Here is a 15,480-nt window from a genome sequence, read left to right as displayed (position 1 = left end):
TTGAAAAGAGTCCCTTTGTTCTTCAGTGTCATTGTTTGTAACTGTATTAGTAATTAGTATTATTTGTAGCTCTAACTGTATTAGTTGCCCTAGAATTGTCATCAGGTAACCAACCCCATAAGTGTTACCCATTTATCTTCCAGCCCCTCAGGTCAGCTAGAAAAAACTGGATGTAAATAGAATTAAGCCTGGTGAAAAAAACCAAAACAGTGGGGAAAAAAAAACCAAAACCAAGAGTAGTCCAAGGGTTAGACTAAAAAATAATAAATTCTTTATTATTTTGGTTGATGCAACCTAGGCTATTGGAAAGGTCATCCCTTACTGCGGAAATGCAGAAGGAAAACTAGAAACTTACTTTTGTATGCATTCTTCTAGACTTGACAGCATCTTCTCCCAGGAAATACATTGCAGAATTCCTTTTCTAGTACCCTTCCCTGGGCAGGAGTGTTCCCGCAGCTTCGTGTCTGCATGCATCAGTTCAGTCTTTGCTACAGTATGTTACAATGGAAGGATGCAGGGGCATAAATAAACCTGTCATAACAATTGAAGTAGAAATAATGTCCATTTAATTCACTGTGCAAATGGAAAATATCACTGGTTGGAATTCTCCTGGCCACCACAATTTTTGCTGCCATCTAATGAAGGCATCAGAGTCCCCTCTGTCACTGCCAGTGGCACCATGAGCAATCCCAGGATGAAGTGTTATAAACTGGTTCTGTACTCAAGCTGCTGCAAATCTATTTGAACTCAAAGGATACAAAGCCAGGCAGGATGCTTTTATAGCTGAAGTTGCTCTGGGTGACAGGCAAAACACTGTGGATGTGGTGCAGTGTAAGTGATGTAGAAAGCGGTGCCTTTGTCACTGCTGGGCTTTGCTCTCAGGGTTTTGCTTCTATGACTTAGCAGTCAGAAGTTGCCTCAATGCATTAAGCTCTGAAATATTTTAACATTTCCTCTAAACTGACTTACTATTGAAATTTTTCGTTTGACATTTGCAAAAAGCATTCATTAAAGTATAATTATGAAAGAAAGACCTACATAAAGGGGAAAAATATCACTAGTTTTGCACTTGCCAATGCATGTTGTCAGTTATATTAATTATTTATATATTAGTTTGGCCAGCATCTCTGATGCACAAGTAAATCTAAATGAACTCATGATCTAGACTAAGGGATTGGTGCTGTGCCAGGGGAGCAGGTTCAGGTCTGGTCTGAGACGTGAGCCCTTTCCAGGCACACCACTCCCATCCTTTATTCCTCTTTGTGCTCAGCCACACGTCTCAGCTGCTGCTTGGTTCACAGGGCTGGATATCACCCTGTCCTCTTCTTATTTGGCATGAAACTCAGGATTTTAGTAGGCACTGCATCTGTTGGTTGCTACTTAGAAGAGTTAACTTCACTGTTTTTTTTTTAATGTGAACAATATTTTTTTTAAAAATAAGTTTTGTGTGAAATTCTGGAATTGATACTATTCTCTTGCTGTGTCAGACAGATTTATCAGACAGGTAGTAGAATTTCACAACAGGATGAGTATTCTCTTAAAAAGGATGAGTATTGTATTATACAAGGATCTAAGAAATTCTCATGTGGTCTACACAATGTAGCTAATATTTAAAATTTGATAAATATTTGTAGGACTTTTTTATTGCACTTATAATTGGTGTATGAACATTGTCTGATGAAATATGTAAAAATAAATGTTGTATGGAGTTAGATGCCACTTTAGCATTTAACTGTGTTAGGGTATCCTAGCACTGGACTGCTTATCCCCCCTCAGGTGTCTGTTTTACAGTGAAAAATAAATGCAGTGGAATCTCAGATACTAATTAGAAGTAGCAGATAGAAACCCAGAACTTGGAAATAACTCTGTGCTGAAAGATTTCAAAGCCTTTTTTGTCTTAAAAAGCTAGCAGGTTAAAAAAAATGGGATGCAGATTGTTTATCACATTATGCTTTATTTCCATTCCCTCGTGGTGTTTCAGAAGAAGAGTGTTTAACTGGTTATAAGACTGCAGAAGCATGAGTGACAGCTTTTTGTCTTTTCATAGCTGAAAATAAAATTATATTTCATAGGTACTCCTGTAGGTATTGCTTATTTACTGAAAATGAATATATTTTTCTTTGCTTTATATGTTGTATACTCCTGATATTTCTCCTAGAGGTAAGGAGAACAGTGATTAAGTCCTGAAGCGAATGCCAGATCCAAGCTGTGCCAAACTTTCTCAGTTATGAGTTTCAAATATTTTGAAAGTTACAGTTTTCTCCCAGCTGCTTTCCTTGCTGTATGGAATAAGTAACCTGCTCCTGCCAAGAGTTACTCTATATTTCTTTTTTTTTAAATTATTCTTTTCTTTTCTCTCTCCCTCTTTTTTTTTTTTTTTTTTTTTTTTTTTTTTTAAAGCAAGAATTAAAGCACTTCTCTCTCCTTTCTTTTCATCTCCCTAAACCAAATATACCAAGCATGAAGCGTGTCCTCATGACTGAGCACAGACTCACAGTGCTGATATTTCACTCCAGGGAGCTTGGAAGCTTTTCTTCCTCTGCTCTGCTGCTGAGTAAGGAATGTGAAAAGTCTTTCTTGGAATCATTGGTATCAGGCCAAGAGTTCTTGGCATCTGCTTGAAACAAGACATCTATCCTTAAATGTAGTAGCTATTTTCTTCCTAGGAAGTAGTTTCCTTCCTGGGAAGCTCCAATTCTGGGTTCTTTTCTTGGAGCAAAAAAGGTGAAACACCTGTTTCCTGTTCAGGGCTGTGCATTGAAAGCTGATACAATGCTCTTTTTTTTTTCTTTTTTTCTTTTTTTTTTAATTTAATTTTTTTTCTAAGATGAAATTAAGTGTTACAGAGACAGTAATGCCATCACTTCCTGTTAGGTTTCATGTTTTTCATGTTTAGGGAAAATGTCATGGCAGAAAAAGGAATGTTTGTGCTCTGTGCAGATTGAATATGTGTGATTTTATATGGAGAATAGAAATTTATATGCACATCTTAATTAAATTATCTAATAGAAATTGAGTGTTTGGATACATCACTGTATCACAAAACCTGTGCTTTTACCTAACAGTGAATTGTTTCAGTGGCACAAACTGCATTCAGACAGTTGAAGTGGGCACTCTACAGAGCAGAGCAGGATAGGCTCCAATTTCTGACATCTCCTTTGTGTGCTTCACATTGCTCTGTGAGATTAAATAGATTTCTTTTATTGATAATTCCCTCCAGGCGTTATTACAGTGAAAAGTTTTTAAGTAAGGTGTTAATGGCATCCTAGTAGGACTTGTTTTTTTTGTTTGTCAGTTCACAGTATTATATCAAGGGCTATAGTGGATTCTGAACTAAAGTGTTTAAAGCAAGCCTGCATGCTCTTTATAAAGGAAAACTCAACAGGAAATTACAGGCTGGTGCCAGAATTACAGGTCAAAATCCTGTAATCTTGGCTCTGAAATAATTCAGGATAGAAGTACATAATGAGCTCTTTTGGCCCTGAAATCTCTGAATGTACTCCATAAAATGAGTGCAATCTATTCTGTTTTCATCCCTTTGGTCCAGCCTTTCTGTACTTGGAATATATAATTTGGAAGACAATGTAAAATTCATATACTTCATATGAGTATGTTGAACTGCTAAGTGGCTTCCTGTAGTGACTTAAATTTCCGTCTGTAAACTGGAATAAGTTTGTCTTTAAAACTACTAAAAGGGATCTACAATTGGGAATATGGAAATATGGGAGCATTTCTGTCTGTGGTTCAATTAGGTGCATGAAAAGTTTGTGTTTATCATTGCATGAAAAATTAAAATAACAAAACCTTTTTGACAATTTCACCATCAGGAAAGTGTTTACTAAAGTTGATAAAAATGAGTAAGCATAAACAAATTTAAAATCCCCTTTTTAGAAAGATGTTTCATATTCTTCCAAAGTGAAATGTATAGGCGTGAAAATATGGATGTTCTGCTAAAGGCAACGTTACACCAAAACAAATTTTGTTCCTGCTAATATATTTGCATCAGCCCTTTTTAGCATGCCCTATATCCTTGGTAATGGAGTAGAGGAGAAAATGCAAGAATCTTCCTATTCAGGATTTCCTCATGACATAATAGTGATTATTCCAGATCCATTTAATAATTGTTAATTATGAGCACTAGATATATATTTTTCAACTGTGGTATTCAGTTACTTTCCTCCTTTTTTATGGTACAAAAATGAAAAAAAATCCAGACAGATATGTTCTACTTTGATCAGGATATTTTCTATGCGTCCAAAGCAGTTATTGAATAAGTATGGACTTATTGAAGTTAGCATTTTGATGAAAAAAATGACACTTTTTACTCAATAAAATTAATAATAATAATGTTAATCTGAAATGGTAGCCTAATTTAAATTAAAAATAAAAGCTGAATTACTTGAATTCTCTGATCAGAAGCGAGAGATGTGATTCCATGGGATAATTATTAGGATAAATTTGGAAACACAATTTAAATATTTATTCTTTGAAACTCGTGTGGGACTAATGCAGGGAGAATAGGTCTGCTGTTTCACTTGCACATCTCACCTGGAGGAGAGCTGTGCTCCTCCACTTGTTGGGAATGCCTTCAAACTGCCACTAAATGTTCATGCTGGTAAAGAATTGTTGCTGCCTTGCCAAGAATGCCATTGTTCAACCTTTCCTTGATTTTCTTCCTCTTGTGATATTCCCATTCAGCTACATTTTATTTTAAATTAATTATAGAGATAAGCTGCATAAAATGTCCCTTACCAATGTGTCACCTTTGTAATTTTGAAAGAAGCAAAGTGAAGCACATGATGATAATGTTAAGATAGAGACTTAATTGCTTGTGTCTCTTTCTGTTTGGAACTGAGACTTCATCTCTGAGCCAAATGAAATCTGTTGGCAAGTGCTCCAACATACAATCAGAATCCTTTCCATTCCAGTGTGACAGGCTTAATGCTGATGTGTTTTGATCAGAAAACTTGTTTGTGGGAATCTGAGCTTACACCTGAGTTTTCTGTTTGAATCCTGAGGATAAGACACTTTCCCAGGTCATTTCCACTCCACACCCCGTTGCTGCTCTTTTGGAGTTTACCCAGAGTGTGCCAGGCAGGGCAGGACCTGTTGGGTCAAGCCAAGCACTGTCCTGGTGATCCTGCAGTCCCTGGCACTGCCTGTCCAATTCCCCACACTCCAGCAGAACAGTGCAATTACATGTACAGATGAAACAATGGCATCCAAAATGATTGGATGCCAAAGCAAATCCTGCCAGTGTTTTCAAATGCTGGTGCCAAATCTGTGTTTCCATATCAATGCTGATTAGATACCTACAAAGTCACCATTTAATTTTCCAATTACCTGGCATGGTTATTTCCCAAGACCTTCAGTAGTAGGTGATGAACACATATGAAAAGAACACTAAATTGCTTTCATTTTGTGGGTTGAATTTAGATACACAGGTTTTAATACTTCTGGGCAAAAATTCTTAATGACACATGTGACTCTTGAATCTGTAATTTCTATTCAAAGCACAGATGACTGATCAGCAGAAATAATTTAATATAGACAGGTATTTAAGGTTCATAAAAAGATACAAATATCCCAAACCAATGCTTTGATGTGATTTTTATATTACTGGGTGCATGATAATTCTTCCAAGCTAATGATCTTCATTTAATCAACATGTTTTTCCCATAAATCAGAATGAGATCTGGAAGAAGCAAGTTAAATAACTTGATGAACAGAAATTGCCTACCTGTGCTTACTTTTATAATAGAATACTTTGTCCTCAGTAGTATAAAATAAAACAAAAAATTCAGCATTGTCAGTTTACACCTGGAAATTCAACTCCATGACCCTGTTTGGATGTGCTGTGCTGGGTGTGCCAGGCTGCCAGGGGCTGGATTACAGAGCTGGTTAAGGACATGTGGATATCAGAGCTTGTTAAGGACATGTGGATATCAGAGCTGTGATGTTTTCACTGCCTGAGTGTGGGGCTGGGCACGGAGCCACCAGCTCTGCCTGAGTCAGCTTGCTGAGATACCCTCATGGGGACAAAAGGGAGTGAGAAAACTGCAACCCTAAGGCTGCTCCAGAGACTGACCTTTTACTGGGATATATACATAGCCACTATATTAAAATTTTCTCACTTGTTGGGCTTTTCTAGGAAATGCCAGTTTGTATCTGGAGCACTGCAGAAGGAGGGGTGAGCCCTCAGGAGTGATTGCATGGAAGGCTTAGGGAGTTCACATTCCTATTCCAATCCATGCCTGGGCACTTCATTCTGAGGTTCAAGAAGGAGGAATAGCAGAGCTAATTCCTGTGTGCCTGGCAGGGTGCTACTCTCACTCTACCACTCCTTTCCTGTAGCTACTGCACTGTAAGATCTCTGGTTTTTGGTTTGTTTGCATTGGGCATAGATGGGAAGAGGAAGCAGGGATCAGAAAGAGCAGGAATTACCTGTTTGTGCAAATTTGCAAGCCATTTTCAATAGGAAATCTCCTGTGTACTAAAGGATTTTCTGGAGGAGTACATTCCAAGAGTACATTGCATTATAAAACCAGTGCAGGATAATTTTTGTCTTGAGAGCACTACTAACAGCCTAAACTTTTAGAAGAGCAGTGGAAATCTTGCTCAGCTTACACATGACTTTACTAACATTGAAATTTGGTCTGTATCTCTAATATCTTTGTAAATTACTATTTTATTTAATTAATAAACACTTCATTAGACAAAGAATTGTCTAGCACCCCCTGTTTATTAAATCAGAAAGCATTCTCTATTTTAATTAGCATGACATTTTCTATAATCAATTTGATGAAATGCCATCTGCAGTTCTAATAATACTGTGTACAGCAAGGGCTGATTGACATATGTGTTGACTGCAAGGTATCAACCTTCTTGCAGGTTTGCATTTAAAAAAACATGAAATATAAGGAAGAGGAGAACTCTGACTTGCTAATGCTGCTGTTTGTGCTGAAAAGCAGAATTTTAGCTAAACAAACCAAAACTTAGTAAATATTTTCAGTGGGAAAACAAGCATTAACAATCTTCAGGTTAACACTGTCAGCAATTTCAGAAGAGTACCCTGAGGCCTCCTTATTCTAGATACTGTGGAAGAGATTTTCAGCATTGCCTGAATTATTTCCTTCTCTTCCCTTCACTTTTTAGACACTACTTGCTCTCTCAAGACTGTTTGATAAATTGCCTTAATACCTGTTGGTTTCTATGCACAAAACTGCCTGAGTGCTGATCTCCTTTGGGCAATTAGCTTAGGCTAAGATTTACAGTGCTCTGTGCAAATAACCAGCAATTAGCAGTCTGTGTTCTTTCTTTGTAAATCAGCTTTTTCATCAAAGTATTCAATATCTGTATTAGTAGATTCTAAACCCCTTTTGAGCCAGGTTCTAGCTCAAGTTGGTCCAAAGTCCAAGTTGGTCTTGGCTTGTATCCGCTCAAATTGATTGATCCACCCAAGTTTCTCTCAGGAGCTACCATGAAATAAACCTTATTATCAACAAGTCATAAAAATCTAGCAAATATTTTAATAAACTACTTTTGTTTGGCAAACAAAATGCACATTAACTGTACTGTGAATTTAGTAAGAGTCAGGTATTTTGTACTCAAAAAAATGCTGTTGATTCTGTTGCTCCTTGTCAGTGCTAGCAGCTGCAGAGATTATTCACGTTAATCTCAATGAACATGGTGACAATGCAGATTTACAGGCTAAGCAGGTTTTAGTTTTATAATAAGCTTGGGTTGCCACGATGACTGTTTGAGGCTAAAGAATAGCTCCATGTGTATTCATAGGTCAAAAATCATTGCTTCAAACCTCTGAGAATGGAATGGACTAGGTAGAAATGCAAGTCTTGCCTGGCTAAGATGAAATATGCACAGAATAGTGGAGGGTCAGATTCAGTGATCTTCTGAGTCCTGTGGCTTTAGTGAGCCTGTGATGCTGCTCTATACTTTTATAAATTCTAAAGTTCATCCAAGGCAGGATTCCTGCTTTTATACTTTATCAAGGGAGCCCCACTTGTTCCTGAAGCTGTTGGATCTTTCCAAGTACAACACAGATGACTTTAGTTGACTGATTATGTCTCATATCTCTATTGGTCTGCAATCTTTTGTAAAATAGCCCAGATTTAGAGATCTGCAGAAATGGCAAAACATTTCACATCCCCTTTGCTCCTTCACATGGGCACAACTCTCTTCTCTTGACTTGCTGCTGAATTGTGCAATAGCACCTGTGCCAACATCTTAAGGCACTCAGGGAGATTCTTGGAGTTACTTCATGGGAGAAAAAGAATAAATGTGATAAGCAACCTGGAGACTTTTGTGTCACATACAGGTCTAAAGATGAAAATACCACCACTAAAAAGGGAAAACTTCCAACTAATAAAAGTTGGATCAATATTGATGTGAAAGTGAATAGAACACCATACTAAATTCAAGAGACTTCAAAGTATGTGGTAGTGTGTCCTTTCAACTCAGTCTGTGTAATTCAAATAACAAGATGGGTTGCTTAATTTCAGTAACAAGTGAAACTGGAGTTCATACTCTTCAAATAAACCACCATCATTCAGTGTCCTGCTGCCAGAAAGCTAAATCACTAAAGGCCATGGAGACCCTGGGCCAAATTCTTGCACTAGAACAATTCAGGGATTGATTTGCAGTGATGGGGATGTATTTAAGGATGAAAGTCCATTTCCTCTCTAAACAATACAGGAATTTTTATTAGAATTTACAAGGGCCTGGATTTTTGTTTTGGTCCATGTGAACATACCATGTGTAACTGTGAGTGCTACAAAGGAATTCTGTAGCATTTAGGACATGGTAGAATGTGATCAATTCAATAAATGGGGGTGAATTCAATAAATGGAGGTAAAGAAATTATTGCAGAATTGATGGGGGTCAAGCTGCTTGTCAAGTAGGAAAAGTTTTGCATTGATTTCTTTTCATTTTATGGTAGTTTGCCTGTACTTTGACATTCCCTAGAACAATTTATATTATGCCAGGCACAGTATAGAGCTGCATTTCCTGCCAACTCATACCCTTAAACAAAACCTTAGCAGTGCTGAACCTAAACCAGAAACAATAGTCTTAGTGAAGTTATATAGAAGAAATAATGCTTTCATTTTTAAAAATACTTGAGATTATCATGGTGCTGTATTTATGTCATAGTGCTGTCACTGAGGGGCATATTTATATTATCCATATGTACATCCAAACTGATTTAAAATGTATGGATTAATCATTTCAGCAGAATGTATATTCCATGCTCTTTGCCTAGAGATAGGGTAGATGATAAAAATATTTATTTTTGAAAACATACAATAGCATAAGAATTTGGACATTTAGCCCTGCAATGATAAAATAAATTACCACTGACTCTGCAGCTAATACAATTCTGTAAGTGCTGCTGACTGAGATGAATTTAGTTATCACTATCCCAGAATTTTGTTTGAGTTTATTTTCATGTAATATTTTATTTAATGTTGCATTCTTTATGAAAGACAAATAGGTTGTAGAGAACCTGTTGAGCATCAAGTTGTCCTGCAGAGGTGTGTGTCCACTAGGCAGCCTCCTCAGTCAGCCTTGGAAATAAGGACAAAATCCAGATGGAATCAATTCTTCCCAAAGATCATTCTGTATCATAACCCTGTCTACCTCTTTACTTTTTAGTGGAAGTGTTTTTAATCCTCATAATGTTTTTGCCATTAATTCTGCTTAATGTAAGCTTTGGATGCCATAAAATAAATCAAATACCTTGGACAAAAAAACTGATATACAGTTTCAGCAGAGTTGCCTCTATTAAATATAACACTCTCAAATTTTTTAACGAGATCTATGTTCTGTAAAGTGCTGTTAGGTGTTAATTATATTGCCAGCCACTAATTTTTTGGGGAAGAATCCTACATTTATTGTGTATCCTTTTATTTGGTACTGATGTCAGGATGTTATGTACAGACCCTTGGTTGTCATGTTTTAGTAAAGCAGAGTAAACTAATCAGTTATTCAATGTTCTGAAGTTTCCAAACTTTTCAGAAATTTGGGAACTATTATAACTAGGACATTTTCAATCAGTTGTTTTTAAGACTGTTTTCATGTGCATCATCCAGGGCTGGGGACTTGATAACACGTTTTCTTTACAGAGGCTTCCTCATGTTCTCCTTTGCTTAAGACAAAGTGCTTTTTATTCTAGTGATATCCTCAGATCAATAATATGACTCTTCAGGACTGCAATTTGTGCCCAGCTGAGAGCTTTTCACATGATACTACTGTTTGTTTCAGATTAAATGAGAATTCCTTTGAAGTAAGAGCTCTACTTCTCTGAATGTCTTTGTGAAGTGTCAGAGGTCCCTGAACCTCCTTGTGATGAAGGCGCCAAGATAATAAACAAAACAAATCCACCAGCTGTGCAAATAGACAAGGCTAAGGACTAGGAATTGTTTTCTTTTGTAGAATTTCTGTCCCTGGTAACAAAAATTTCAAAAAGAAAATAGATTTATGTCTCTTTGCTAATATTTGCGCTATCAATGAAAAGAATCATCTTGATGTGGTGTGATCATCAACTATCACATTATCCAGCCTGAAAAAATCCTGATTGGAATGGGAATTCCATATTAATTACTATGATTGCTTTTGAAGATTGTTATGCTCTGTGTTTCCATGGGATTCTGATATAATCTTTTACCTGCAAACCTCCGTACATTTCGCAAGTGTTGATTTGATTCACGCACTTCAGGAGTTGACTGTGGAATCCAAGTTCAGAGAGAGGTATAATTACTGTCAGCAAAGCCTGCCTTTTCAAGAGGTCTGACTCGTTTTCTCTTCTGATTGAGTAAATTTTCTTCTAACTTTAGAACAAAGGCTTCCATTTATGAGTTGTTGTATTTTACTGTTTCTCACACTATTTGCTTTCCAAGTGTTTCAAACCTTGTGTAGGACTTGCAAGAAGAGCCTTAGGACTGTGTATTTTATTGTGGTTCTCTTAGGGATTTTAAGGGAAAGTTCTTTTTTTTGAGTGAATTAGTTAATGAGGCACAATGCTATAAATCCTATTGGCAGATGATGTGTAGGAGAGTAGATAAATGAGAAGGAGTAACATTCTGTACTCAGTTGGATTTGGGCAGCACATTAGTGTCACCTGTGGGGTCAAAATGCATGGCTTGGAGCACTGCTGTTCAGTGTCCCTGGGTTATTTATGCCATTTCCTACCAAATAATTCAGTCATAACTGGAGACAGCTCTTTAGCCAGACAACTTCATTTTTTCTGTGATACTCAGCACAATGATCCAGTGCCATTGGAGATTTCCAGTGCTGGGATTCCTAAAAGAGAACATGCAAAATAGCCTAAAGGAAGCTGCAGAAACACCATGTTCTCTAATTGGGAACCTGAAACCAAATAACTGTCTATGAAGTGCTGTTCCTGTTTATTCCAGATGAATATTTGAAATATTTTCTCTTTAAAAGGAGCTGCTGTTAATTCCACAGTTCACAGTCTGATTTGCCTTCCTGAACAGTAGCTCTAATGGCAGTGTCCTAAACTCCATCAATCCCACCCTGCTTCCCAGCCATGGTCCTAAAATAGCTTGGTAAGCTCTTCAAATGAGGCTTCATTAATTTTACAGAACATACCAGAGGACATTCACTAGTGCTGGGTATCTTGAGTTCCTGTGGAGTCAATTAAAACAGAGCTACATTTTTTCTGAAGAAGCAAAGCGTTTTTTTAATAACGTAACCTTTTTCTCCAGTCATGCTTACTTCCCACTTCATGAAATTCAGGATCTGTAATGAATTTCTCAGACATTACTGTGGATCAGGGAAATTTTTTGTGTTTCCTTTAGGCTTAATTTAGAATTTTTCGTATGCTTTTACATTGTTGTAAGTAATTTCACAATTATAAGCCGCACCATTTTGACTAAAATTTTGGTCTGAACCCAAAGTGCGGCTTATAATCAGGTGCGGCTTATATATGGACAAAGAACAAAAAGTTGCTGTTTTAGTTGGGAGGACAGGTGTCTGCTGAGAAAGGCAGGAGCTTCTCTTTGAAATGGAGAATGTAACCCCCCTCCCTCCAAATTATAATTTTGAAATCAAGGGGTTTTCAGGCAAAAAATATGGGAATTAGGAATAACAGTTCTTTACTAGGGAAATTAAAATAGAAATACAGTACTACAAAGAAACAAACTGCAAACCCTGACAAAGTCAGAGTACAACCTGACACCCCGTCAGGCAGGGTGTTGGCAGCAGTCCCATTCCATGGTGGCTGCATCCTCCTGCAGTGACAGATGTGGCTCAGTTGGAGCAGTGCTCCTGTACAAGGTGCAGTTTCCCTCCGGAGCTCCAGTGGTGATGTGGAGAAATCCGGTTTTCCTCTGGAGTCCAGTGGAGAAAGGGGCTCCCTTAGTGTCCCAAAACCTCTGTTTTTATCTTGGTAAGAAATGTTGGGCTCTTTCCCCTGGCTGGAGCAACTCCCAATGGGATGCAGTAATTTTATCAGTCCCACAGTGGGACTCAATGGCCATGAGCAGAAAATGACTGGCTGGAGGAAGGATGGGTTGTGAAAAGATAAAGAACAATGCCCTGCGTGGTTTCAATGGATGCCCATTAGCAGAATATCTGCCATTGAGATAAGGATCACTGCCCCCACCCTCAACAGATGGTGATAGAATAGATACCTTTTATCACGCTCTGGATTGTAACTTGCGGCTTGTAATCAGGTGTGGCTTGTGTATGGACAAAGAATGAAAAGTTGCTGGCACTTGGAAGTGCAGCTTATACTCAGTGTGGTTTATAATCGTGAAATTACTGTATTTCATTTAATTAAGTATAAATCTCTTGCATGGGTTTTAAATAATCTGAGAGAATCAGCACTCAATCTATTCAATTTTGTTACAAATAGTGGAAAATTTGGAACTTTTTTTACTCAAGGCTGATTTAGTAATTGTGTATTTCTTGGTAATTTTGCAGGTTTTGATACAAGTAAATTTAAAGTATTTTTCATAGAAATCCCAATTAATTTCAGATTTCTTTTTTATTGTTTCTTGAGGTATGTTAGATTATTTTTCTCACAAGAAATGATAAATCAAGTGAATGGAAAAAGGAAAAAGTTGCCGACTTCCTCCCACAGTATTTTAAATGTTTTGCAAGTGAACCTATTTAGCTTTAACTCTCCTTTGCTAACATTCAGTTCACAAGAAAACTCAGTATTCTGTGGCCCAGCATGGAGCACACAATAGGGATTGTCTTAAAATAAATAGTCATAACTTTGTCCTGCCAGTCACCAGAAATACAGACCAATGCAGAAATTTTGTTGGAATCACTTCTAAGGAGATGTGAATATGATGTCCAACAAATTATTTTTGTTTTTTGAAAACTTTACTTTAGTGTATGGCCAAAACATGGATGTATTGAATGAGGTGAGCATGCCATAGGGCATAAACTGGTAATTTTGAGGCTCATGAGACAAATCAACAAAACTTGTCTTGTGTGTTGTAATGAGGATACTCTAATTAATTTAACATGCTGGTTCTCTCTACAGATGTATTAAATTCTCAGTGTGCTTGCTAACTGCTTATTTCTTTGTCATTTCAGATTCAGCAGTGGTGTATAAAACCAGGAATGGACACGTTGTTGAACTGAATGTAGAAACAAATACAACCACATTATTACTGGAAAACACAACTTTTGTAAGTAATGTATATTATCTGCTTCTTTCTCAGTGGAAGTCTGCTAACATTTTTTCTTGTAAAAAGAAGGAGAGAGTACAATATATAAAAGTTAGATATGTTCATAACCTAGGTTATATTACATATAAATGAAAAATATTATCCATTTCTCTGTCACTGAATGATTTCTGAATGAAGTTATTTGTTGTTTTATTTGACCTATGTGTAAATAACCAAAATGTTGGAGGATTTGCTGCTGGTTGTGCTTTGTTCAGAGCATCTGAAGGATGGATCATGTGCTTGGCATGTGTGATGTCTATTAAGAAAAAATATTTCATAAAAGGAGGGAATGCTACTTAAATTTTGAGAGATTTTCACTGTTAGAAAAGGGGGGAATTTTTCAGGATTCATCAAAATATTTTCCTTAAGGGAAGTAATATGCAAAGAAAAATGTCCATGTTCATCTCTGGTCTGGTTATTTCTCTGTGCTTTAATGGCAGAGTAGATGATTGAGGATTATTCCTCTTGACCAGTAAAGGATATCTACATGAATGGTTTCTGACTAGCAGTAATTGCTAAGAAGTATTTTAATACTTTAGTCTGAATTTCCTTTTGCTCTGCTTGCCACTGTTATTCTCAGGGATACCACTCACATTCCACCCTGTGATTCTCGTTTATCAGGGTTTTGCAGTATAATTGTGTGGCTTGTCAATCTTTCCTCATAAATACTCCATGCAGACCACTGGCTGTTATTGTTAATCCCTGTACTTTTAATTTAATAAAATCTTTTACACCTGCAGACTCAAAAGGATGATTCATTTTCATCAGCGCTCTTTGGCAAAGGCTGATTTTATTCCTGGTCTGTTCCTGGCCTTTGCTGATAGAGATTCCTCTTTTCAAAGCAGAAAGCCTCAGGTGACCTTTACTTCTAACTCCTCAAAGAAGAGAGTAGAACTTCAGGAGAAAGAATTTGATGCTGATTTCTTAGGTCAGTGTGAAGATGGAGGAGGATGGAGGAGAGAATTATATTGGAATGGAGAGTGTGTGTGATCCCTTCTGTGAGTGCACCCTTCCATATGCTGGTTTGTGCCTCAGGGTGCCTCTTAGCCCAGAAAACGCTGTCAGACAGAATTAAAAGTGGGTGGAAGGGTGATTTTCTGTCAAGTACAAGCCCTAAAGTAGCACTTTGCCTGTTGCCCGTTTATTGAAGAGTGTGTGAGCCCTTGCCTGGCCCTCCAGGCTGCTCAGCCTTCAGTGCAAAGCTGGAGCACCAGCAGCAGCTTGGCCATCCCTGATGGAAAACTGGCTTTAGTGACAAGGCTTGAGCGTCCTCACAGATGAACTGGAGCAATTTTGGCTGGAAGTGTCTGGCCTGTGCTGTAGAGGGTGATGCCAGCATGACCCACCAGCCTTGCCAGGAAGGACAGGCTGCTTCACACTGCCTCTTTCTGCAGAGTTGTTCTTCTCTGGGTTTTCTGTGGCACTGATTTATCCTCAATTCACTCAAACCAAGTGAGCTCTAGCCACTAGATATCTACTGCTAATTAGAAATGTAGGAAACTGATGCAAAATAGATAATGTTCAAGAAACCATTTAGCAATTATGGGAGGAAAAAATAAAAACTTAAGTATATTTTTTTTCCTGCCAAGCTCCTCTCTTTACACAGCCAAAAGCTGAGAGTGTTATATTTAAAAAAAAGTCAATTCCAGCAATTAGTATTCATATGGAGGAAGTATAATAAAAAGCTGCAAACAGAGCAGAAGGCCCAGCAAGTTTGTTGGTGTGTGTTTGGAAGAGAACAGTGGGAAATGTTCTGTGCTGG

The 15,480-nt window shown here is 37.5% G+C and overlaps 1 protein-coding gene across 1 annotated transcript in view; it reads left to right on the top strand.

Moving 5' to 3' along the window:
* The window catches only part of LOC116998787 (inactive dipeptidyl peptidase 10-like), a 241,969-nt gene that overhangs the window by 103,231 nt on the left and 123,258 nt on the right, over positions 1-15,480 (top strand). The window contains 1 exon segment of the mRNA XM_033064890.2: positions 13,585-13,679. Coding sequence (XP_032920781.1) covers positions 13,585-13,679 — 95 coding nt within the window.

The sequence above is a fragment of the Catharus ustulatus genome, chromosome 7 (genome assembly GCF_009819885.2).
Source record: "Catharus ustulatus isolate bCatUst1 chromosome 7, bCatUst1.pri.v2, whole genome shotgun sequence".
Taxonomy (NCBI): domain Eukaryota; kingdom Metazoa; phylum Chordata; class Aves; order Passeriformes; family Turdidae; genus Catharus; species Catharus ustulatus.
This window is presented reverse-complemented; position numbering and strand designations above follow the sequence as displayed.